This window comes from Mycteria americana, chromosome 14 (assembly GCF_035582795.1).
Source record: "Mycteria americana isolate JAX WOST 10 ecotype Jacksonville Zoo and Gardens chromosome 14, USCA_MyAme_1.0, whole genome shotgun sequence".
In the NCBI taxonomy this organism is placed as follows: Eukaryota; Metazoa; Chordata; class Aves; order Ciconiiformes; family Ciconiidae; genus Mycteria; species Mycteria americana.
The window spans coordinates 12,287,972-12,314,818 of NC_134378.1; the positions used below are offsets into that span (position 1 = coordinate 12,287,972).

The window sequence follows — 26,847 nt, forward strand, 5'->3', positions numbered from 1 at the left end:
CTCCAGCACCCGAGCGGCGGGGCGAAGCCCCGGCACCCCAGCCAGGCACGGATGCCCCACAGCTCCCCTGGGTGCTCTGCAGGCTGTCCACAAAGAGCCAGACCCCCGGGGAGCACTGACCCAGAGCCCCTCTGCCTCACCTACACGTGGGCAGCAGAGCCCACAGACCGGCGAGCAGCCACCCAGCTTGGGTGCAGAGCCCGCTTTTTGGGGAATTCATTACAGAAAAGAAAAAAAACAAAACAAAAAACACAACCAAGGTTTTTAGGAAGATGAGTCCATTTAGCCTCAAAATGCAGCATGTGCTTTGGCCACGGTAAGAAAACACAACAAAAAAAAATTATAAATGAGGCCAGTGATGGAAAACTTCCTTTTCTTTTAAATGAGGTTATATTTCTGAAGAAGAACAGGACCGAGGTAGTTGTAAAGGAAAGTTCCTTTCCTAGGACAAGAGGTCCCTTAAATGAACCAAACCTTGCTAGATTGGTCACGGTACTTGGGTGACACGGGTGAAGTTTTGGCCATCAGGAAACGCTGCCCTAATTCCTTCCTAGGAAGGAACACACATGAGACGTGTCATTTACAAACAACCTAAGCCAAGCTTCCTGCACAGATGTACAGACGTATAATGAGCAGAGCCTGAAGCAGAAGAAAGAGTGGGAATTCCGTCAGGATCTGGGACAACACACCGGCATCTCATCCATCCCCATCCAGCCCTGAATGCTCTTTATTCCGGCTCTGGGACTCCTGTAATTGGGGTATTACAAAACCGTTGCCCAGAGGTGCAATAGTAAGGCACAGCATGATTACCAGAACGAAGGAGACGCTGCTTTCCGGCAGGGAGTCTCCTCCTGCCCCATCTCTCCCTCCCACGTTCTCCTGGAGCTGGTCATCTGGACGGGCTGCAGCCCCGCAGGGCGAGGCCAGGAGGTGCAGGCAGTGTCCGGCCATGCATCCTGCCTTGCTCTTCAACCTCTAATTGGGCTATTTCAATGTGGAATCTAGTCTAACATTCCGGCAATCGCACTGGCATTATCAATAGAAGAGGAATTTTAATATCTTGCTTTGTGGGAGGAGGGAGAACAATTAAGCTGCAAATTAACATTCTGTAAACGGGTTTGGTGAAATGTGTCTGAACGATAAAATCTGATCAGCTCCCCCCGTTCAGACTTTGGCCTTTTCATGCCAATGGCCTTGCTGTTCTCTGATCTCCTTCGTTAGCAGGGGGAAGCAAACAGCTCAGTCATGGCAGCGGAGCACATCTACCCTTGTCCTGCAACACAGACGAGCGCTCAAACGTTTAAGTATCACATAGGGGAAATGTATCTGCCCCCACGTCTTCTCTGGTGGTGCTGCCGAAATTAAAATTTCTTCCCAGTGCTGTATGTATACATGAGGAGGCCAAACCCACCAGGAAGCTCCGCTCTCCGCACAGCAGGAGCCCAGGGAAGAGCAGAGGGCACGCAGTGCCCCAAGCCCAGCCTGCCAGGAGCAGCGCAGCCTGGCAGAGCCTAGGAGCAAACACACCAGGTACGCTGAGATGAGCTTTAATCCCAAGAACGCTCATGTTGCCCAATCTGCCCTTTGGAAAAAATAAAATAAAAATCAAACCAAACCAAAAAAAGTCCCACACACTCAATTTGTGCTTTTCAAGTTTCAAGAGACTCATACTCACTCAAGGCACCAAACTTTCTGCCAATTCTCCCTCTGTTTTAACTTGTCTTCATGGGCTTCATTTGCAGAAGGGGGAAAAAAACCCAACACACTGGAAAGCTGGATATACTCGGTAAGATTTTATCCAAGCAGCTCAGTCAAACTAATGAAGACAGATCATTAAAAACCCAAACTTTGAGTTAATACGTTATTATACAAGTGCAATTCAGCTGCTATGCTAATAAAAAGCCTTTGGGGAATGAAAAACAAGCCAAACTGCAAAGCACATAATTTATAATTCTACTGGTATTCTTAAAAACACACACACAACAAAACAAGAAAAAAAATACTCAACACATTTTGTATTTGGCTTCCTAATCATTGTCACTTTTCAATTAGAAGAGACCTCATTCCATTTCTCTCTCTAATTTTCCCCAAGGGAAGTGTTATAAATGCACTAGGCTTTACAAGACGGGCATATTCAGCCTCCAAATGCAAAGTAAGGTCACACTAATTTAATTTTGCATAATTTTTATTCCAGAATACATTTCAAACTAGCAGGTTCAGACATCACATTTAAGTGACACAACCTGCTTTTCTGTATTTTCTGTCTAGACGCTGCAGCTTTGGGAGTCGGTCAGCACGCGTGCAACTGTTTTGCAACTAAGCATTTTCCCCCAGATTCTCACAATCCTCAAACTGGATATTCGTGATCAAGTAAAATCACTTGTCACGTCCCATTCTTCAAGTTCGTTGCTCGCTTGCCACTTCAAACCACATGTGGCCTTGAATAAGGGTTTCACAGCAGATTATAGCGTTACATTAATGAACGATAGGAGACCGCTGCTTCCCAAAGCCTGCAGGATCTGCAACGCGCAGGCTGCGGCCGCTCTCCTGCTCACGGGGCTTTTTGGAGGAAGGCACCACATGCCCTTGCTGCCCACAGCGGGCTGCTGCCTGGCCACCAAGGCTCTGAAGCGAAATGTAGGAAAATGGCAGTTGGCTGGCAGCTGGTGCCGACGTGGAAGCACCTCACCAGCACGGCTGCCGGGGCACCCGGCCCTGCTCATCCCACCGAAGACCACGCTCACGGCTCGACAGAAGCGAATGCAGAAAGGTGCATCTCAGAGCTTCTTCGAGTGCCTGTGAACAAAATACTTGGCACCCACGGGTTTAAAATTCATTAATATTTTTGCAAGGAGGGAGAGCTATTTGAGTCAGCGGTGATGCTGGGAGCGCTGAGCCTCTGCACACAACACGGTTCACAATGGCCGCAGGGGAGGGGAGGCTATGATATACTTTAAATGCGTTTCCTTACTTTTTACAGCTATATTACAGTTCATAAAATGCTTACTATAAAGTTTATTAATGCGCTTCCTTCCACATAGAGTATCACTGCTGAAGACAAACGCTCCAAACCACTGGCAAGTATAAAGAGGAGGGAAAAAAAAAAAAAATATATATATATACACCTGCATTTTGCTGCAATAATTACAGGTACTCCAGCTATCGTTTACAAGTGGACAGAACAGCTTTCAGACAGGGTCTCAGCCAAGATGACCTTTGCTTTCAGCTGGTATAATACACATCTGCGGCTCAAAACAATTCTCTGTAAGCTTCAGTTATGATTTCTATATATACTGGAATTGCATATCGTTTGGGAAATGATGAGAAGTGAAATTACTCAGGAGATAATGGCAAAGCTGAACAAAGTAGCTGCACTAGCCACAATTCCTAAGTTAACAAAAAAAAAAAGGGTAGTCATCATAAATGCTGTGGTGCACCATGCTAAAACCCAAGTCTGTTTTGCTGAGACAAAATTAAAGCAGGCAGAGAATCCCCTGCAGAATACTTTGCTTCTCCGACGTTCACTTTCACTTCCTCTGGGTATTTTAATCATTAAAACCCCCTTAGTTCTGACTTGAAGCAGATTGCTGGGACAGTTCAAGCACGATGAGTCTGATCACAAGCTTGCACAGACTACCAAAACCATGCTCTTAAGGGTGTGGAGATAAAACTCCCACTGCTGATTTCATCTTCTGGTGGACATCAGCCCTGTGTGAGGCAACCCAACACTCTGCTTCGAGCCAGGACGAGATACCTCCTGAGCAAGCCTCGCTGCTGAAAGTTAGTGAAGCATAGTTAATTTTCACCCAGGACGGACGGGATATGCACCTCGGCTGCTGGATGCTCCTGTGACAGTTCCTCAGCATCAGAGCCCCATTCTCACTCGTTTCATCAGCATTCTTCAGGCAAATACATCTAAAACTGTGTTTTGAGGTTGCTCCGTGTGCCTGGTACGGAGGAGAGCTGGCAAGAGAGGCAGGCAAAGCCTTCACCAGGCTTTGGGAGCGCTGGGCACAGCCCCACCCCTGCGGGGAAACTTCCAACACTGCCCCAACATCTGCAACAGCACAGGTCACAGAAAAGGCAAAAAAAGTGGGTTTAAAATGAAAGCTTATCTCCAGTGGTTTCCCCTAATCTAGAAACTGATGTGAATTTGAGTAGTAGAAAAATCCAAAAGGAAGTGAGTAAGAGTCAGGGGGACTAAAAAGCGACTGAGAACAATGCAGATTTTGCTATTTCAGAAGTTTCAGAGAACTGTGGAAATAGCATTTTCCCTGAATCACCGCTGTGCCATCACTGCCCACACGGGCCCTCGCCCCTGGCGGCCAGGCTGCTCGCTGGGCAGCAGGGGTGTCTGACCCGGCCTCGGGCTTTAGCCCACCGCAGCGCAAGGACGGTCTCGTTGGATACCCTCCACAAACACCTGCGATCCGAGGTGACGGGCTCCCTGTCTACGCTGGGATGTTACTCTGCAGCCCAGCTGTATGCAAGTCTCCAGACGGGCCATTTTCCACCACACGTAGGGACTATTTTTAATTACATGTCACTTACTTTCCCAGAGAAACATCCTGTGAGTGCCTAACGCAAGAGCCAAGGAACCCCGCTGCGTACTGCGCCTTCGCCTCTCGTCTTCCCTTTCCCTGACACGCTTATAACAACTTCTACACCGAGGCTGAATGGGACAGTTTTGTACAGAGATTCCTGCTGCTGCCTAACGAGCCTCAATAAAATAGGCAGAAAGAGATTGAGACTCTTCTAACTTGCCTGTGGAAGTAGAGAGAGATGTAATCAGGTCTTGTACAAACCTGAGCAGCATCCCTCTAGCCTCCAGAAGACACAGGCTAAGGACCACTTCTAATGGCAGGCAGCTTGAGCTCCCTCGCCCCGTCCTGCCCCTGCAGCACCCCTGGCCACCCCAGCAGGGCCCGCAGGTGCCCACGCAGGGCTTGAGAGCAAGGCTTTGCCCACAGCAGCGGGCACACCGCAGCCTCCTCCTCCTCCTCCTGCGGCAGAGCCGTAGCCCGCGGATGAAGTCAATACACAGATATAGGAGGCTGGCAGCAGGGAACGATGTAATTAAGGGCCCTGGGAAGGCAAAGAGGGCGAGCAGCTGGAGCGAAGCTCGGCATGGGAGATGCACCGCTGGCAGCGAGGGACAGACCACGGCAAGGCGAAGCAGTGCTCGCTCTGACCCTGGGCACCTGGATCAGCTGCCAAGTGGCAAGCCGAGCCTCCCAGCCTGTCCACCGCAGAGGGACAAAGTCTTCCTCGGGTCACTTAACCCAGGAATGAGACCCAGTTCTCAATCAGCTTTGCTGAGGAACCCAGTCCCTCCTGGGACTGCAGGAGGAGCATGGCTCCAGTGTGGGCACGGAGCTGAAGAGCCCACCAGCAGCAGGACGCAATTACTGGGCAGGAGCCTATTGACATGAGCAGGGAACCCATGGCACAGGGCACTCGAGCCCTCTGCCAGCAACCAGCCCGTGGGCGAGCACGTGCCTCCTGTGAGACGGCAGCAGGATACCGGACAGCACTGTGCGGAGAGCAAGGAGATGCTTACAGAGAGGCTGCGGCAGAGCCGAGACGAGGATGCCCCCAGAGCCCTTGCTCCAACTATGAAGCAGCACTTTCCGCTCCTCACTGCGCACGGCTGCTTCATGGAGCACCTGTGGTTATTTAGGGAGGCTGGTTCACGTGGGTGACTCAGCACCGTGATTCAACAGATTCCAGCCAAGAGCCCGCAACGACGTGGAGCAGGGCACTTCGGTGGGGACCGTCCCACAGCAGCGCCCAGTGAGTGGCACTGGCCTCCGGCACAGCCACCGGAGACCAGGGACAGTCAGGTCATGTCCGGTCCTGAAGCTTATGAAATCTGTAAATGAATTGCTGCCTACCGTCAGCTAAATATGGTGGCACTGTAATGTCACACCACATGTCCCGGCTTCTTCTGTAATCCTTGGGGATTTAGGGTAAGTTCAACTGACTGCAACGCTCCCTCCTCCATGCACCTCCCCCTCACACCCCAGAAAAGGAAGGTCTCTACACACACACGGAGTTTTTCCAGACATGGCAAAACTAACTGGATGAATTAATAAAAAGAGTTCACAAATCTGCAGCAAGCACTTTCATCCCCGATTTTCCATTAACACCTCCGATATCCACGGAGCTGCCCTGGCTGCGTGACTCAGAGCAAGACGCAGCAGAGATGTGCACAGCCCCGACTGCAGTTCCCTCTCCTCCCAATTTTCTCATCTTTTCATCCACCCCCACCCTTGGGCATCTTCTGTTTGAACAGGTTCCTTGTAGCCCTTGATGGCAGCGCTCTAGTTACATAAAAAAAGCATGTAAAAGACATAAATAAGGGTACAGCTACTTTTCGACTGAGCATGTGCAGATGAGGCTATTCAAGAGTAATCAGGAAGGTGGTGGGGAGAAACTGAAGTCCAAATCGGACTGGCACTGGCAATAATTTGAAGCTTGGAGCTGAAGAGCATCCATGCATCCTTCCTTGCATCTGTCCATGATTCCCCAAATTCTGCACTTACAAGCTTTGTGAGATGCCAAGTAGGGATGTTCAAGGATTTCAGCCAAGAATGGTTTCAGGCCAGCAACCTTAAAGGCTTCTGAACAAGCTTGTACAGCTCCTCAAAGATCAAATGGAAAACAAGTCTTGGAACACGGGCGGACCAAGGTCCCCCTCTTCCAGCATCAGTAAGTGTCTGTCAGCACCCAAAACCTGGGCTGCTTCGTTAGGATCCTATAGCAAGCACCCTTCTCAGACACTGGTCCAGAGGTCCCTGCCTGCTCCCCTCCCCACCCATGGGCTTTGACAGGCACAAGAAGAAGGATACGACCCAGCATTTTCTCCAACAGACCTGGGCTGCCGTCTTTGCACGAAACTTATTGCCAATGGGTAGGAAGAGATGCTGCCCTAAACTAGAAGTGATGGGTTTGACTTTCAGCCGTTCTCAGCACCCACATCTCCGGCCGAAGGCAGCGGCAAGGGCAGGGGCTTGGGCACCAGCGGGCTGCGGAGGAGGAGGAGAGGAGACACCCTTATCCATTCTGTCAGCTACTGACAGCCTGACCCGCTCCCCTCCCCAGTCTTCGCTGGCATTTCAGAGCACCGCAGCTTCAGCGGTGCCCAGAGGCACCGACACGACCAAGGAGACGCACAAGGACAGTCCTTGCCACGAACCGCTGAGAGCCTACTGCTACCTTGCATGCCCCAATAATTAGGGCACAAAACAAGTCCTAATCACTTTTGGAAAATGAAAGCTGAGGACACCCTGTACTGTCTTACCTTACACATACCGACACACTGCCTTTTGCAAGCAGAGAACCAGAAAGGTCGGGAGCTGACATTACCAAACTGGCCTGCAGCAGGCCTGGACCAAAGAGGGGTCCACAGAGCTGGCCTGAGGTCAGCCTGGTCCCCACGCACGCCTACCTGGGCTCAGTTTAGAGCAGGTTTTATGCCTGCCCCAAGAGCTTGCATTTGTGCCTGCCAGCTGCGAGTGCACTTTCACAGAGCAGGGGACAGACGTTATACCACAATTTGGGCACACTTTGGACCAGAACGTGGCTCCCTGGAAGGACCGGAAGGTTAAACTCAGCAGAACTGAGTCCAGCCGAAGTGTGGTTGTTATGCCAGATGCTCATCAAAGCCTCTGTAAAAGGATGTGGGTTAAGCAATGTAGCCAAAGAGTGGACTTCATTTTTTCTACTCAAGGCTAAAGAATGTGAATTTGAGAAGAGCCATCTGAATCTAGTCACCCTTCAGAGCTATATTCAGGGAATAAAGTCACAACTCCTCAGCGAGCAGCTGTGGGGGCTTGGACTCTGCAGCATCCCACAGGAGAGGCAGCAGGGCCAGCGCCGGGACCGTGTCTGACCGCAGCCCCTCGCCCTCCATACGTACGGCGTGGAGGAAAATACCCTGGCACTGCAGCAACACAGCCCGGTGCAAGCAGCTCTGCCCTAGCCCATACTTCTCAGCCCTGCCTGGAAAGGGGACATGCCCATTATGCTAAACATTACATTTGAACTGCTCTAATTTAAGCAAGAACCAAAACAGCTCCAGGCAACAGCTGGAATCCAAAGGCTGCCAGAGAGGGTGCAGCACCGAACACTGCTCCTGGTTTACAGAGGCCATTTCACCCACCAGATGCCGAGCTCCACTCGTTAAAAGAGACCAATGTTCTCCCACTCAGAGACCCTGGACAGGGAAGAAGAGATGAAAGAACAAAGAACTTCAGATGGCAGATTACTCACCCTCCGCCGCTCGTCTGTTAGGTCATCTTAGAAACAATCAGACCAGGCAAAGTCATTACTGCAATATTTGTGTATCAGTGTTTATCTGCTACATTTATCTTCTAAGTAATACCTCCATAAAACTACATACAAAGGGCCCATCAGATTGTCAACAATTGTATTTGTTTACAAGGCAGGACGGGAAGTACTGGAGATAGATAGAGAATACGATCTTGATATTGATATTGCCCCTGCTGGCACTAAGCAGCATCTTGAAGCTGGAGCTGCAGCAGCAACACCGAGGCATCAAAGAGAGCAGGATCAGGCCTGTGAGAACAAGCAGGACGGCTGGGAAGAGCCCGTTGGATTTGGTCCTGCTTCATGCATCATCAGTACAGTTAACAGCTAAATTGCATTTCCAGATTCAACATGGCCGGTTCTGATGTAGCAAACGGAAATAATGCCGTGCGAGCTAGTGATAGCAGGCTGAGAACGGGACAGGAGGGCACAGAGCAAGCGGGACTCAGAAAAGCAGCCAGTTTGAGAAAAAGCGTTGCTGGAAAATAGGTGGTGGGGCCCCAAGAAGTCATGATCATAGTGTCAATCCTTGGGCCATAACTGTGTGTTTAATATAGTTAGTTTTTATCATCTGTCACCCCAGGTAATCAAACATCACATCCTCTGAATCACTGGCAAATGCTGGCCTCATCCTGCACCCCCACCCCCTTTTTTTGTTTGTTTTAAAGGAAATGGCCTCATTTCATGCTTACAGCCACAGAATTATCAGACTAGTCAGACCTCAGAAAATTTTTTAGTCCTTAGAACAAAGTAACTGTCCCGATCACACTGCTGTGCCCGTTTTTAAAAGGTGACCTTCCCGAGCTAGCATGGCCACGGCAGCAGCTGCAGGGAGTGGGAGCTGCATTCAAGGGCCAGAAAGGCAGGATCAGTAAGGCAGCACTCAGCTTTTGCATGGAAATTGCAAATGTGAGAGCTGGGGTCAGCAGCTCTTTCAGCTGGGACTCAGCAAGTCAACTGGAGACGTTTAGAGAAACTCCTAAAGACATTAACCAGCTCCCTCTGAGCAATGAGAACTAACGAGGTTCTTTGGGACACTTGGACTCTCTAAAATCTTGCATACGCCAACCCCTTGCCTCCCTTTTTGTGCCTGTTTCTCTTGCCCTCCCCTTTTCCAGGGTTTTGAGACAACATATTTTATGCACAGTAAGCCTGATCCCAGTCTACTGAGATGACTGGAAGGAGTACATTGCTTTTGAAGTTACTCCCAAGGGTAAGGACAGCTAAACCAGATTAAAAGAATAAAGTAATTTTGATTTTGCACTTAAAAGATAGGTAAATTTGCTTGCTCACTAGAAAACGTTGAGAAAGCTGAGAACAACCAGAGCATCTCCTGCTCCCCGAGAGGTGGCACGACGGCATCAGGCCTGGACGACGTCCGGGGCAGGGGCGAGGGCAGCGCATCACCTCGCCCCCTCGAACATGAGCATCCAGAGAGGGACACAGGAACAAGAGTTTACAGTCTGCAATCATAAATAGCACGAACCAGAAAAACGTCTACCAAAGAACAAGTGAAAAAACACAGTACACAATATCCGGATCAAACCCTGCCAGCCGACCCTGAAAGACCAAAGAGGTTCTGTTTGTCAGGGGAATCTCTACAGCTGGTAAAAATAAGCACATTAATAAATAAGTATTTTCGTATACCCTGGAAACACTCCTGATCGATATGTGGCTTGCTACTGTAGAGGGGTTTTTTCCTTCCACACAGCAGAAACTCATGACAAAGGAAAGCACATCTCATTTATGAACTTAGCTATAAATACTTCTGCTAACTGCCATTTAGGAATTTCATTTCCTGCTTGAGCAAGTCCTGTTGAAAGAGGCAATTACCAAATTTGTTTCTAGTTATAGAAATAGATGTTTGTTGCTGCCCACATCTGTTTCAACAGACAAATTGCCAGTCGTGGACGCTCCGAGAAGAGCAAGTGCTCCATCCAGAGAGGGCTTTGCCACCTCTCCAGAAAGCTAACGGCAATTACAGGGATTAGGTTTCCGATTCCAACTTTGTTTGAGCCCTGTCTCCTGCTGCAACGGAGCTGCCTCGCACCGACAGCACCTGCGGCTCGCAGTCAGCCGCAGCCGCCTGCACCACATCACCCGGAGCAGGCCACCGACCGCTGCCGGCAGCGCCGTAGCCTGCTCCCTCCTCCCGCTGCCGCGGAGACAATAAGGAATATATGCGTTTTATTAGTCACTAGGCTTATCAAAACTAGGCAACTTTAGTTCTGCAGGTCACGAGGATCCAGTACGCTGCATTTGTTGTGCGCACAGAAAGCAAGGCAACAGCAAAGCATTCTCCTCGCCTGCCAAGCGGTGAGATGGCACAGTCTTTCCGGCTCCACGTGGGACACCCCACTGCAAAACAGCCATCGGTGACAGTGCACGGGTGTGGAGATGGAGGTTTATGGCTGTCATCAGCATGGACCACAGCCTCTCCCAGCTGAACACTGTATATAACGGGTTTTACCGGGTCACCTTCCCCGGTGTCCTCCCCTTCCACTTCCCTCAACCCTGGCTGTCCTCTAGAAAGTCTCAATTTCCAATTACTCCTGGGCAAACCATTCATCGGCCGATTCCCAACATGCTCGGCCATGGCCCCGCCAGAGCCAGCTGCGGCTCAGGTGCTGCAGTGCCAGCACCCGACCCCTGGCGCGGTGCCCGGCAAGTCCCGTGGGACCAGCGCTCGACAGGGGCACCCCAAGAAGGACATGGGGACAAGCAGCAATGCCCGTGCCTCCCTGCCACAAGCACAACACCCATCAACTCGCACCCAGCACCCGGCTCAGGGGTGCAGCAGAGGCGCAGAGAAGCCACAAAACACCACGAGCTGTGGCTGGGGAACCCCTGCTCCTCTGGCATTTTTCCTGCGTGAATCAGCATGGCTCCCCCCATGCCATCTCGCTTATCAATCCGGTGCAGGCCCGAGGAGCCCATCGGCATTCGGGAGAAGTGCCAGGGACCCCGCCGTGCCCCTGTCCCGAGGCCGCGGTGCTGCAGCTCCCGCGGGGGCTCCGGGACATGCACTCCCGGGCAGCGGTGCCGCACGGGCTGCCCCGACCAGCAGCTCGCAGACGGGTGTCGAAACACGGATTAAGCAAGTTGGCCAAAGCCACACAGGTCATGACAGGGCTGTAACTGCAACCGGATTTCCTCAGCCCTGTCCAGGGCCGTCCAGCAGGACTTCTCTCCCTTCTCTGCCTCTTCTTAAGCGCCGCTATTGTCTATACCGTTTTGCAGCTTCTGCTTACAAAAGGAGTGACCTTTCACAAGGTAAGTCACTCCTGTGGAACAAGGACAATCTTAAGTTACAGACGTAATTATGTATAGCAGAAAAAAATATGCAAAATGCATGCAAATGCCCAGACACGCACACTGTGTTTGGTCACTGCAATATTCAAGTTCTGTTCTTGAACTGGTCTGAACACCACCAGATGGGAGTGAATGCATGTGCATTTCACAGAGATGTGAAAAAAAATTTATATTTATATAGACACACAGAGACACGCCAGAGTGAATGGGGGAGCTGAGTTAAAATGCACCGAATCTGATAAAATTAAAGGTAATAAATTTACTTCCACCTCAGCCCTAGCAACAGCCTGAGAAAGGTTTCAACTCCTGCGGCAGATACGCTGGCAGGTCCCTACTTTGTGGCATTGCGCATTTCTGAGATTTTAAGGACACACAAAAAGCGAAGCAGTTCTCCCCTGTAAAACCCAGCAGCGCTTGCTCCGCAGAGGCGGCTTGCGGCTTTCGGAGCCGAGAGCGGGGCTGGCTTCCCATGCCCTCCCCTCGCCGGCCGCGGCGGGACGAGCCGCCCCATCCCCATCCCCATCCCCATCCCCTGGCACATCTGCGTCCCTCCTGCCCGCCCCATTGTCCCCAGCACCCCCGTCCCGTCCCCAGCCGGCAGATTGATGGCAGGGCTGGCGGCGGGGAGCCGACCCGCCAGGTCAGCCCCGACAATAGGTTTTGGGGGCGGCTGGAGGGAAGAGGCCGCGGGGGCGAGGAGCCCCCCGGCTCGCCCACCCCTTCCGCAGAGGTGATCTCCAGCCCGGCCTTTCAAGCCGCCCCCGCAGCCACCCGCCACCTGCCCGCGGGGACGGGGACGGGGACGCTCGGCGGCGGGTGGCACCCGGCCCCGGGAGGGGAGCGGCAGCTGCCCTCGCACCGGGGCGGAGGGCGACTCGGGGAGGACGGGGAAGGGGGGACGAGCGCAGAGGGAGGATTATCCACGGACACAGCTTGTCCCCTTTTCACTGCATTTAACAATAAAGCAGTAGCTATAGCAACGGGGTTAATTAATGCATCCGATTTGCATCACTAAAACTCGGAACCCATTCAAACCTGGCTGATATTTTCATTCTTAAACCTGGCCTGCAAGGCTGCGCTCTTATGGCGAGGGGAACCCAAACAAACACAGCCATACGCATGTACCGCTATACGTGCAGAGAGATGCAGGTACAGAAACAAACTGCACGAAGCCACCCCTCAGCCCTGGCTCCTGCAGCGGGACCTGCCGGGGAGGCTCCAAGAGCCATTTGCTCCACATACCTTTATTCCCCCAGAAAGCATTAGCATTTGCAAATAAGCATGCGGAAAAGAGCAGAAGAACGGGGACCCAAGTGTCCTTCAAAAAATAAAACAGGGGAAAAAGTGATTTTCAGAGATGGAGGGAGCAAAGCGCATTCCAAGACAGAGGGGGTAAGGAGATAGGCAATGTAAAGGTTTCAGACTATCGTATAACCAGAGGGGGAAATGTCTTCTCACCACAAACATGCATCTGCATGATGTCTAGACAGTCATAAAAAGGGCAATTAAAGTACTACAGGCTGCAGTAAGCTAATGTCTTCTCTCCCAGTCTAAACAGTTGAAACATACTGTACTAACTTCGAAAAAAAAATATAGGATAGAGAGAGAAAGACAAGTTTGTAAGGAAAAATGTTTTGAAATGCAGTTTTAAATAAGCCACGAAATTAATTCAACCTTGTCAAATCTTTGCCTTATAACATATCAAATATTCCGCCTGCGTCCTGTCTAGACTGCGATAACAAAGGGCATTTAAAGCCCTGCAAGATGCGCTGACAGAGTAGCCATTTAAAGATGCAGTATTGCTTTCTCCATCTAAAACGATTTGTCAGATACAGTTAAAATGAAAATGATAAGTAATCACTCTGGTTCACAACCATTTCAAAAGAAAAAAACCACAAAAACCCCACAGCTCATAGATATAAATCCCACTAAAATCATTCCAATGTATCATTCCAGTGGGATTTGTTTGGCCTTTTTTTTTTTTTTAATAGCATTTGCTTTTTTTTTTTTATTTTGTTAATCTGAGATGTCACTAGCTTTCTGCAGCACATGCATTTCTAAATAGGAGTGTATTAAGTTTGAAAAAGCCAGATCCAAGTATTAATTGATTTATTGATATAAAATGATGACTTGTGGAGAGACACTATTATAACTCCAAGGGTTAACACTGAAAAGGAATTTTTTTTTTTATTTACTTAAAAGCAAAAGAATAAACTATCTCACATGAGAAAAACTGGCCAGTCTCCATCACTGATACAGTTCAGCCTGGGCAGTCACCATCCTCAGGAGAGCAAGAGGGAAAGAAAAATTAAAGCCAACTATGTGGGTGTGCACAGCATGTTTTTTTTACTGAGAAAGGACAGTTTTCTGGAAAAAGCAAAACCAGATCTAACCCTGTCTAACACAAGAAACATTCTCCTCCCCTCCTGAGCTTTATCACCTGTTGGAGAAACAGAATCTCCAAAAAAAATATATACACAAAATAGCTGATGTGGCTTCACAGGGTGGCTAACGCTGCCCACGATGGAGCAAGTGCCCCGCAGGCCTACAGCTACCCGACAGGCAGCCACGCAGTGCAAGACGGGCTGTCACAGACTGTTTCGTTGTGACATGGCGTGACCAGATGCCCCTGTCGAGGGGGGGACTGGGGTGTGCCCAGCCCTGGGTCCAACCCCACCATACAGTCGCTTCTATGGGGGGGTCACGGTGGGGAGTCACCCCTGGAAGTTCAAAACCGGGTTGACTGCGGTTCCTCTCTGCTCCTCACCCTATAGCATCCCACCACCACCTTGTTTGCGCCTCCCTCTGCCTCCCCACCCTTCTTTCTTAATTATTATTTTAATAAGACTGTTTCCAACTTCACTGTTCATTCCACAATAGCCCAAGGGCTACAACTGTTCATTAGACAGAATTTCTGCTTTAATTGCACTGACACAGATGTGTAGGTTATCTGGAAGAAATTACTAAAATGAGCAGTAAAGAATGGGGCTGGATGCTTTTCTTCCCTTATGGAGAGTTTAATTTAACATTATTTCCCCCCACAGCCCATACATGCAGCATCATTCGGTGCATTGCGGGTTCGCAGAGGCATTAACCCCAAATTGTTCCTGCTGCCACAGTGTGTACAGGTGCACTTTGCTCCCCACGCTGCGCCAGGATTCCCACAGGGGCGAAAAGTGCAGGTTTGCATCCAGGGGCTGCAGACACGGCGCTGGAGGGGCCGACACCCCCCGACCCACGGACCACCCGATGCACGGAGCAGAGCTCCGCAGCAGCGCTGCTGTTCCGGGAGAGGAGCGGGTGGCTGACACCCTGCCCAGCTGACGCTGGCGGGATGGCCCGTGTCCCCTCCACATCCCCCAGGCAGCACAAATCGGTGACATTCACCTGAGAGTGGAAGTATCCGAGACCACCAATAAAGCTTTAGGGAAGAAGTTCAAGCCTTGACCTGACCGTAACTTGTGGGTTTTGCCACAAGGACAAAACAAGGTCCCCGAGGAACGCTCGGCTGCAGTCACCCTGCACGCCTGTGTTGTCACGGCTTTCAGCAACTCCAGAATCACGACCCCTTGGTAAGATGTGGAAGCACCAAACCCCGGCGGGGCAGGAGGCAATGCCACCACTGCCCAACAGCTCGTGCCCATCCCCGCACCAGCACCGCGGGTACCTGGACTGGGGTGGGAAACAGGCTCCCTCGGTCCCTCCTCACCCTCTGCAAAGAGGTAAATCACCAGATATGGAAAAATGTCATTGCTTCTGCTCAACACCGTCCAGCCTTCGAACCCGCCACGCTTGTGCAGCTGTCAAATAAGCCATGGAGTTTACATGAACTTCCTCTGCAATTCATGTTGGCGAGAGTCAGACACATAATAGCCTTGGATTCACAGAGAAAGAGCTGCCAGTGTTATTTCTATTTAAAACCTCTATTTGAGCTTCATACACTCATTCTTCACACATAATACACATGCACATGCACACAAAATGCAGAAGTGAGCCAGATCCAGAAGCATTTCACTTCACCAGGAGCACTGCCTAATAGCGATTTCAGGTTTTGGCTCACTGTTACTATTTAATAGATTTTAATTCAATAATAAAAAGTATGAACCTGCCAATTTTTTGTTATGTCTTCTTGCCAGGAAAAAAAAAAAGAAAAGAAAAAGAAAAAACCACCATGCAAGAAACTTGCTACCAACTTATTGATCCAACTGTTCCCCCCCGGTACCTGCCACCCCCCAGGCAAGGGGCTGCTCTCCTGAGCAGCAGCTCCAAGGCACCCTCCAGGCCAGGGGAAGGCTGAAGCTGCGGGAGCACGCAGCCAGCCAGGGTGGGCTGGGGCAGGGGGAACAAGCAGATGCACATCAAGGGTTCAATTCCCATCTCTGAATATGTCTAAAAGCCACTAAAAATGTCTCCTTCAGCAAAACTAATCTTGGATTTTTAAGGGGGGGGGGGGCGGGGGATTTCACAAATGCTTCATGTCAAGAAAGTCTGCATTAAGGGAAAAAAACCTTTCCTTTGTTGCTAGGGGACTTATTTGCTTTGTATCTGCTGAAAACCGTTAAAATTCCACCATCGTATTTTAACAAAACCCTGAGACTGAAGCATCTCATGTGCTAAAAATCAAGAGACAGAGCACATCAGTTCTATCTTTCATTTGTAAGTACTTTGCTCAGGCCTGACTTCGTTTTGTATCTTGGTCCTCGATGCTTTTTGGCAGTTTGCTTTAGACTTACTGGCAAGGGCTAAAAGGTTTCTATTTAGCTGGTGTCAGCTGAGCATCTGTGCCTGCAAGAACTGGAGTGGGGGTGATCCCAACTGCATTTCAAAAGCACATTTCTTTTTAGAAGCTGCCACAACAATTTTAAATCTCCGTGTGTTCGGGTAGCGGGATGACTCCCTCCGGAGGGGTCCCCGCTGCAGCCCCGAGTGGAGCACCCGATTCCAGGAAGGATTCCTGACCAGCGGAGGGAAAAGGAGCTGGGAACGCTCCCTAACCTATGACCCTGACAACAAAAGGCAGGGAGAGCGTCTAGACCTCCAGTCTGACGGGGAGTGAAGGCGAGTATTGTGCGGCCGGCACACAGGGGCTGCCTCAGACAAGGCAGGCACACAGGCGCTGCGGGACAGGAGCAGCGATGCAAACCCCAGCTGCAGCGGTCGAGAGGCACGGCCCCCCAAAACGCACCAGGTTATTGAGGGAGGGAGGGAGGCCACGCACGGCCCAGCCTTCCTCACCGGCGCAGGGTTTAGCAGCGGCTTTCGGGGCAGCTCCCAGTTCCCAGCGCAGCTGGACCCAGTGGAGATGAAGGAGCCTGACCGGTCCTGGGCTTCCCTTTGCGTCCGTGTATTTCATACACACCATCCTCACACTCCCAAACAGAACCATCCCACAGTTCCAGCTCCGTGCAGATCGCCAACAGGAGAGAGCAAAAAAAAAAAAAAATGTTTCCTTCCACAGAGCCTTTATTTTCTGCTTTCCCTGTCTGTCTCAGTTAAAAGGGGACAAACCAAGATGTTCCCTCTCCACCAAGCCTAGAGATCAGCTCAACATTCAGAAAAGCTGAAGTTGAGACCCAGCTCTACCACATATTTCTCGTGTGACCCTGGACAAGCCCCTTGGCTTCTCAGCATTGTAGGTATCCACATATAAAAATACAAATACCCTAAATAAATGCTAGAGCTAATGGCAGGTTACTGCCAGGGAACTGCGCAAAGAGAAAACAAAAGACCTATTAAAAGCCCTCCTTCATCTCTGCCAGAAAGAAAACACTATTACTCAGTGGTTAAAAAGATGCCTTAAAGGAGAGAGAGCAGCCAGGGTTTAAGGACACCCCTGGCAGAGCAGCGAGGGGAAGCGCTCCCGGCCAGCTGCCCCACGCGCCCCCAGGACAAGGTTTCGCCCGGGGTGCTCCCACGGCCCAGCCGTGCCCTTGGCCGTGCCCTGACCACGCCGCTGCAGGCAGCGGGAGCAGCACCCGCCCCCGGCAGACAGCGGGGCTGGTCCCACACCAAAACGTGCCCACCTGCAGATCAGAACTTTTGGCAAAACAAAAATCATCAGTTTCACTCTTCCCAAAGGAACCTCTTAGAAACCGGGTTTTCTGCCAGAAGATGTGCTCCAACCCAGCTGTACAGATGGCGAAACCAGAGGGACCCACATGCGCAAAAGTGGTGGCACTGGTGCCGTACCACCCTGGGCATCAGCAGCACTCACTGGCCCAGGAGCACGGCTCCACATGGGACCTGCAACCCTGGGTGCAACCAGCAGCCACCTCAGCCAGCTGCAGGGGGCCCTCCATCCTTCTGCCACCCCCAGGCTGGACCTTCGCAGTTATGGCCTAAAGCCAAGCAAAAACAGCTGCTGCAGCTGAGATAGTTTATATAGCCATTAAAAGCCCACCCCCTTCTGACGAGAGGTGAAATATTAACAGCTGATGGTCAATACACTGAATTCAGAGCAAGAGAGGAGTTTTATTATCCTGGTAGCCACCTGATGCCAATCTTTCACCAACACACCCTACGACATCCATACCTTTCTATTTAAAAAAAAGGTGAGGGACAGGGAGTTTCTTCTCCCCCTGCCTCCATCACTTCCTACCCCATTTCCAAAACATCATCCCTCCTGCAGCAACTCCTTCCCCAGGTGCTCCAGGTCCCCGGGGCCACCCAGGCACCAACACTGCCTGCGGAGCTGGGAGCCGCAGCAGGACGCTGCGTGGTGGCATCGGGATGAGATGCCACGCACCTGAAGTCTCAGCGAGGTCCAGCCCAAACTTCCTGGCAGCTTGGCACCTGCCATGGCAGCAGCTCATCTTCTGACAACGGCATGTGATTTATTTTTGGTACACATGCACAGGGAGACTGAGAGATCCTACACTGGGATTTTATCAGCAGTATGCAGCTATGGAAACAAACCCATTTAGACTAATATAACAAAATGCCCAAACCCCCAACAATAAAATAAAGAACGATGCATATGGGCATTTTCACAGGGGAGCATTGCAGCGAATGCAGAGCGTGACCCAGCTTCTGGGAAACAGGGGAGGTCTGTGTGTCCACTTGGACAGAATTCACTCAAACCTCTAAGAAATCAGTAGACCACACATTTTCATCCAGTTACGTATTTTGTCTTGTGATTTTGCTTTGTGCAAACCCTCCACCCTGCCCTTTGATTTTAAAGAGTTCAAGAACTGCATCTCCTAAATCAGATGAGTGGCTCCTTGGCGAGGGCATCTCCTCTTCACCCTCCGTACCCGTTCCCAGCCACCCTCCGTGAGAAGCAGGAGAGCTGACACAAACCCCAGCAGAAACTGTAGCACCCCTTTTTGCTCCCCGTGGGGAGGACGGCAGCGCCTGGCCGTGTCCCAGTGCACAGCTCTGGGCAGAGGCTGCGGCTCAGCCGAACTGATCCCCTCTCAGCAGGTGGGAGAGACCCACAAGTCATTTACAGAAATTCAAGAGTCTGGCACCCACACCAGAGACATCCAGGTGTTACCAGAAAGATGGTGGAACAGTTTAAAAACCCAAGGAAAAAAACCCAATGAAAGCTAAACCTCCCTTGAGTCAGTCTCAGGTGGTGCTCCCTACCCAGGGTTTGTTTTTTGACCCCCCCTGTGTGCAGGGCTTTAGCCCAGGTGGCACGGGGATGGGCACGGGCATCTCTCCCCCAGGGTCCCGGCTGCGCAGGCAGCACCAGGGTGCTCCGGGAGGAAGCGGGTGCTGGAGGTGGCGAAGTCTGGCAATACTGGCCCAGGCTGCAGCTGCAGACAAGGACCCAGACAACAAAGGCGAGGCAAAAAGCCATCCGATAGAGGCAGCCACGTCTGGCAGACCACGGCTTTCAGAAGCCTGGGGAGACTTTCTGGGCATGCACCGACGTCTGCAAACACAGCTCCTCGCTGGGCGCACAGTTAAGCTAGCAGCAAGATCGCTAAAGTGTCCTACACCATACTCCAAATAGTATCCATCTAGTAAGATTAAAAACCCCCAAAGACTACAAGAGGGTGGAAAAGGAGCAATCAACTGGAGACTGCAGGGAACAACTCTACAACAACAAAAAAATTATATTTAATTTTCTGTTATTTATATTCTAAGAAAACCGCATGTTTTCACTTGCATCTTTGCCTCCCTCCCTGAGGCACAAACACACACACAAAACGGGACAGGGAAGACCAGGGAAAGCAGGGAGAACAGCACAGCTACAACACATCCCTGCTGACACGCTTTCCTAAATCACAGGACAAGAAAACGGGTGCAAGTTTTACAACAGCCGAGCAACAGCAAACACCTTTCGCTGGAGTGAAAACACCCTGAGCTACGCTGCTCAGAGCAGCGTGACACCAGGGCCCCCTCCGCCCGCCTGGCTTAGCTGCTGAAATCTGTTGTTTAAGGCATTAATATAAAATAAATATAAATAAATCGTTGAGGGCTGCAGGACAGTTGCCCTACGGACTGGCGTGAGTGTCCCAGCACCGGGGCTGTGTATGCCCTGCATGCACCGGCTGCTCCCGGCCTCGGGCTCCTGCTGTTCCCCGGCCTGATGTCTGCACCACGATAACGCTGCTGGCGGGACCGGTGCTGTCTTACAGCTTTTTTGCATAAGCAAGGACTATTTTGCTGTGCAACCAAATTGTGCCATCAGGCTTGAAATAAAGCAAGTGAAATAATTCTTTTTTGTCTTATTTTAGCTTATGACTTTTACTAATAGATGCTTGATAAAAGACTAATGAATGGTTTGTAGGTATTATAAGCACGTTAAAGATCTGAGCGTGGTTATAAGCGAAGGTCATAAGCTCTATTGACTTCCCAGGCTCTATAACAATTGATTAGCCATTTATAAAATCATTTATTCACCACTTGTTAACACTTTATTTAGTCGGTTCTTCCCCAGCAGGCTTGGGACACCACATTTAAGCAAAGACGCCTTACTTCTGAGGTACTCTCATAAACTCAATTCTAAACCGAGAGACCGACCCATAAATGTTACAACAATGTCTTCTTAAACCAGCAAAGGCTCTTTTGCAAACAGGTTCAGCTCAAACCCAGTAGCTTGGTTCAACAGGGCTCCTGACGCCTGGTTTTGTCTGTCCTGAACATGGGCAGCTCCTGCCACACTCAGAAGTCCAACATGCCATGACATAAAAAGGTTCAGGTTGTCAAACTACTTTCACAAAATACAGTGAAAGTTTTTTTCCTCTATGTAATGCTACTCATTAGTTTGCCAGACTAACAGCAAATAGAAGAGTACTTGTGCTTAAAGACATTCAGCTTTTGAAGATGTTTCTATATTGAACAGCAGAAGAAAAAATCCCATCCAGGATTAACAAAATGCAGCCAGCTATTGATAGACAAAAAAATACTAGGTTTGCACAATCAGCCTCTGGACACGGCTGCATCCCCCTCTGCGCCCCAAACAGCAGGTACCTGCTGCTCTCAGGGCAAGGCAACATACCACCCGGTTCGTCAAGCGAGTAACCAGGGTGTTTATAGTACAGCAGCTGCAATCATGCAATCAGCCTTCATAATTAGATCTTGGCAACTCTTAAAATACTTCACTTACCCAGTTTACCTGGAAAGGTGCGACCTAAACATTCAGTGCCTGGAGACATTTGAAAGAAAAACAGAAAGCATCCGTCAGTGATGGGAGCCACCTCCAACCGGCTGCAACACACACCCCAGCTCCCCTCCTGGGGACTCATTCTCGAAGAGCCCCCCCGTAGCCAACCATGGTTGACATCTGCACCCAAGCCTACCACCTCTGCAGTAGCCAGGAGTACCGAAAGCACGACAAGCCGGGTCTCACCACTCCCGGTAACGGCCCCACATGCTTTTCCCACACCAGAAGTTGCAGCACGAGGTCCCGTTCCTCTCCAGCCATGCCACTGCACGGGCTTCCCCAGGACCGCTCTCCTCCAGCACTCCAGGCCAACTCGCCTGATGACATGCCAAAGCCTTACGAAGGTTTGCGAAGTTTTTGGGATCACTCAGCCCACCCCAGAGACCTCCCCACCACGTCCAACAGTGCCAGACCACCTGTCCATGGCAGCACCGTGCGCTTCAAGGCATGGGTGGGCTATTTGTCATGTGCTGTCTCCTCTGCAAGCACACGCAGCCGAGCCCCACGTGCTGCTGCGCCTTGGTGAAAGCTCAGGGTTTCCTGACACGCCATCCCCAGTGGGGGGGCAGAGGCTGTGGGGTGCTGAAGAGGAAGACCCACAGCAAAATCTTGCACAAAACCCCAGATACAACGCCCGGCAGATGTATTTTCAAGTGAGGAACAAAGCAGCAAAATGTCTGGAATAAAAGACAACTCATGGCTTCTCTCTCGCCCGTCAGTGAGCAGTGTGTTCCTATCTGCCAAACCCATGGGACGACGGGACAAGGACCCCCCGACAAGGACCCCCCACCAGCGCCTGACAAGCTGCGAGGCACTGCAGGCCCACAGCGGATTGCACCAGAGAAAACCTGTGTACGGGACTTTTTTATGAAGCCCATAAGAACTGTCTGTCACTGATAATGGTTAATCGGTACTAATTAGTACCTGCCACAGTCTGATGCCAAAGGAGTCCTACTGGCCTACAGAAGTGGCCTTTAAGCCAAAAGCAAGGGAGGCTCCCAGCCACCAGACACACCAAGCCCAGGCTGCTGCACCCCGGGCGCTCGCACACCGCCCGCTCCTCGCGCCGCTCCTGCCTCCGCTCCCGCCGTGCCAGCTGCAGGTACGAGTGCAGGAGAGCAGGCTGGGAGGTTCAAGGGGTTATATTAACACATCATTCCTCCCAAACAAAGCTTTAAAAAGTTCCTTTCCATGCACCTGAGAGGACAGAGATTAGCAACTTTTTCACCCCAGGAAAGATTAAGGGTCAGAGAGTCGCTGTAAATTACTGCGGCAGCTAAATAACTTGGGATCCGCAGGCTCGGAGTCAGCTCACTGACTTTAAGTCAGGCTGATTTAGAGGAGCGAGTTCAGATGCATTGCAAATCAATGCTTCGCACGCAGGAGGCATTCAGAAGTGACCGTGCAAACGTGCGGCGTCGCCTGCATTCGCACGGGCGGCCGAGAGCCTCCGCGCACGCCTGCACCACCGCCGCCCCGCTGAAGTGGCACCGACATCGATCGTGATGGGAAAGAAAAGAAAGGAATTCTGCAGAGCCAAACACCAACATGTGGCAACAAGCTGTGACCTCCTCCTCGCTCCTCCGCAGCCAGCTCGCTGCACAGAGCCCGAGAAGGGGCGGGAGGCCAAGGGAAAAGTAGGGGCTGAGAAAAAGCGGAGGCCGAAAAGGGGTGGGAGACCAAATAGGGGTGGGAAGCCCAAAAGCGGGGGGAGGCCAAAGGAAAATTAGAGGCTGAGAAAAAGTGGAGGGCAAAAAGGGGTAGGAGGCCCACAAAAAGAGGTGGGGGGCCAAAAAGAGGTGGGGGGGCCAAGGGAAAAGTAGAGGCTGCCAAATAGCAGAGGCAGAAAAGGGGTGGGAGGCTGAGGAAAAGTGGATGCTGAAAACAGGTGGGAGGCCAAAGAGGGGTGGGAGACCAAAGGAAAAGCAGGAGCTAAGAAAAACTGGAGGCCCAAAAGGGGTGGGAGACCAAAGGGAAAAGTAGAGGCTGAGAAAAAGTGGAGGCTGAAAAAGGTAGAAAGCCGAAAAGGAGTGGGAGGCCAATGGAAAAAGTAGAGGCTGCAAAAAAGTGGAGGTCAAAAAGAGGTGGGAGGCCCAAAGGGGGTGGGTGGCTCAAAGGGGAAAAGTAGAGGCTGAGAAAAAGTGGAAGCCGAAAAGGGATGGGAGGCCAAAGGGAAAAGTAGGGGTTGAGAAAAAGTGGAGTCTGAAACAGGGTGGGAGGCCAAAGGAATAGCCGAGGCTGAAAAGGGGTGGGAGGCCAAAAGAAAAACTAGAGGCTGAGAAAATGCGGAGGCAGAAAAGGGGTGGGAGGCCTAAAAGGGAAAAGTAGAGGCTGAGAAAAAGGGGAGGCCAAAAAGAGGTTGGAGGCTGAAAATGGGTGAAAGCCAGTTGAAAAGTAAAGGCTGAAAAAAAGGGGAGGCCAAAAAGGGGTGGGAGGCCCAAAAAGGGGTGGGAGGCAAAGGGAAAAGTAGAGGCTGAAAAAAAGCGGAGGCCAGAAAGGCTTGAGAGGCCCAAAAGGTGTGGGAGTCCAAAGGAAAGCTAGAGGTTGAGAAAAAGAGCCTCATGCCTGCAGCTGGCCAGATCAGGATCGGTTGCCCTCTGGTTACGTTTCCAAAAGCGTGGAAAGCAACAGCTCTCCCCCATGCCCTGCTCCGCAGCACAGGCAATGCCCCGGCGTTCGGCGCGGCGGCACCGCGCACGCCCCAGGCGTGACACCCTGTGCACACACAGGCACATCGCCCTGTCACGTCGTGTCTCACCCAAGATGTTTTGGCAATGGCCTGGGATGTGTGGGAGAAGCGAGCCTGAACCCTCTGAAGTCAGGCGGGATTTTAGGACGCTGCTTCTTGCCTCTCTCGGAGCTCGCCTTGCTCTCACGTGCTCGCGTTTGGCCTTTTGGTTTAGCCATGCGTTTTGCCAACTTTTTAAATGCAAATGAGAATTTGCACTTAAAGTCAGTGCTTTAAACTTGACCAGAGCCACCTTCAGCTCTCCTCCCTTCCTCCATATATGCATAACTTTTTTTTTTTTACGCAATCGGCAGCAGGGAAGAGATACAGGAGTGGCTGAGCAGTCGGCGCATATTCCCTGTGGATCAGTGCCCGGAGCCCTTTTGCAGCCGCAGTCCTGCCAGACGACTCCATGTGAAGGGTGGCTCACGCTGTCTGCCTACCAGCAGCAGCAGCACGGAACCAGTAATTATACTGGCTGGACCAACACCTGCTGGTGGTTTTGTCTTACACTGTTTGTGCAACCAAATAGGCTGCCAACAAAACAAAGATGTACTTAGTCTAAACAGGTGAAAACATGAAACAGGGAATGGAGCTCCTGCATTTGTCCCACAACACCTGTGTGCAACACATGCTGGAAAATTATTTTTGGTTTAGTCTGCAAGAAGGCTCCAAAAGCAGGTAAAAGCATTGCATGCGCTGAAAAGACGAGGCTTTGCTGCAGAAGGAGGGAAGAGCACTGCCCGTCTCTGGAGCCCAGCTCCTGGATCCGGCCTCGCGCTGTGGTGCGGGGCACGCGGATGCTCTTTGCTGGGCTGCCACACCAGCACCAGCACCAGCACCAAAACAGCCTGGCTTGCCAGCAGCGTGGCAAAAGAGTCCCGCTGAACCAGGCAGCCCACGCAGGACGGCACACAGGACGGAGCAGCCCTCGCCCGCCCAGGGCTGCCCACAGATCAGAGCTGCTCCCAAAAAAGCACCGAGTCAGTTTAGAGCAGAAGTACCCACTCCCACGGTGCCGTACGCCGGGGTCCGCACGGGCAGGGGACCGGACCCTCGCACGGCGTTTCTCACTCATGGAGCTGGAGCTCGGCAGCAAGGTGGGAGGGGGAGAACGAATACCCTGAAGGACCAAGGGCAAAGACCCCAAAGCAGCACTCAGGCCAGCCTCAGCCTCAGCTGCCTTTCTGCAAGGCAGGAAAGCCAGGATCAGCTCCTAACTGCACCAAGTCACACCCAAGATACGCTCCCCCGTCGACAGATGGGATTTATTGTAGATGATTCGTCCTGGAATAAAAACATCAGCTCCACCTCTCGCAGCCTATTTACTGAAAGCCACTAAACATTAAACAGAGGCAAAAAGTGTATCCCAGCAACATCTGGAATTTATCCCTTCCTCCTTCTGCAAAAGAAAAAATCACGCCCTATTCTTTTTGAGAAAGAAAAGTGATTATATAGAATTATAATGCTGGAAGAAGACAGAGAAGAGCAGAGATTTTCTTTGAAACGCTGTTTGGACAATTAAAAAGGGATAGTTTCAAAGCAGCAGCAAATCCTATCTCAGCTTTTTCCACCCTGTCTCACAGTGCCAGGCTTCCCTCCCATGTGTTGGCCAAGACGCTCTTAGGAAAGCAACAGTTTTCATCCTTGCAAGACCTTTAGTAAGCTAGAAGGAAAACCAGCTCTAAGTCCTAACTGGCTGCAGATATACCAAATAAAAAAAATTATTCTTCCAATTCCTGCCAGAAAGATTTGGAGGAGCCTTGTTTTCTATGGAGAAAAGCTACTTGGGGACCAGCTTTCCAAAAGAGGATGGGTCAGTCTTTACCCAAGAGAGCCAGCGCTGTCTCTCCAGACAGAAGAACGGAAAGGCTTTAAATATAGAAACAGGAAAGACTATCTGGATTAATATGAGGATGCAAGGCCAAAAGGCGATATCCTCCACTTCCTCAGGCTCCCGGTCCCAGAAGGGCTGGGTGACAGCCCCACAGCCTCACCTGGCCCGGCGGGACTGGGGAAGCCTCGGTTCAAGGGAAACCCTCCCCAGCCTTCCCCAAGCGGGAAGCAAAGCAGCCGCTCTCACGCCAAGCCCACAGAAGCACCTCCAGCTACTAAATTACCCAACGACTTTAACCGCCTCGGCAAACGACAGGTAGGTCTGATTTTGCAAATGAGGGCAAGGCTGTTCCTAGAACCAGTCCCATTACTCAGGCTCCTCAACCCCCATCTCCTTGGCTGCGCGTGGACTGGATACAGGATTTCATCAGGACATTAAACTCAGAAGCCGTAAAATCACTGTGCAAAAAACCAATTATACCTATTTTCGTAACAGCCAATTTAAGCTTGTATTTAGGTCCCCTCACATACCCCTACGTTACATAAAGCATTTCTTCCACTTGAAATGTAGCTTTATAAAGGCCATTTTGCTTAATTTAATAGATGCTTAACGTGGGTCTGCAAATCTTTAGAAGCGTAACCAAGGAAGACACATGGCTGCAAGATACGGTGTGATCCCTTCCTGAGCAAACAGAAAGAACAGGAGGGGATGAAAAGCATCTCCAAACCCATGAACCTGCTGTGACTGGAGTGCACTTGTGGTCTGAAGAGCAGCAAAACCCCACGGTCAAGTCAAAAGAGAAATTCCTGAACATCTGCACGCGGCTGTTAACCCGCTCGAGACCAGCCAGCGCTCTGCAGGCTGCGCGGCAGGACGGACCCTTCCCTCGCTGCATAACCAAATTAGCTGAACCGAGCCCACTCAGGCATGCTTCCCTCAGATTTGAAAGAGCTACTTTCTGAACTTAAATAAATGCAGTCATCTTTGCCTTTTTTTTTTTTTTTAAGAAAAAACTGCACTAAT

General features: G+C 51.0%; 1 protein-coding gene across 4 annotated transcripts in view; it reads right to left on the reverse strand.

Annotated features, from left to right (window-relative positions):
• The window catches only part of PMEPA1 (prostate transmembrane protein, androgen induced 1), a 52,410-nt gene that overhangs the window by 13,922 nt on the left and 11,641 nt on the right, over positions 1 to 26,847 (reverse strand). For 3 of the 4 annotated variants that reach the window (XR_012777817.1, XM_075516729.1, XM_075516728.1), the window contains exon 2: positions 21,203 to 21,241. The exons of the other annotated variant lie outside the window; for it this stretch is intronic. Coding sequence is in view for 2 of the 3 variants with exons in the window: in XM_075516729.1 (XP_075372844.1) it covers positions 21,203 to 21,241 (39 nt within the window). In the remaining variant the exon portion in view is untranslated. The remainder of the gene's footprint in view (positions 1 to 21,202; positions 21,242 to 26,847) is intronic. 4 annotated transcript variants of the gene reach the window in all.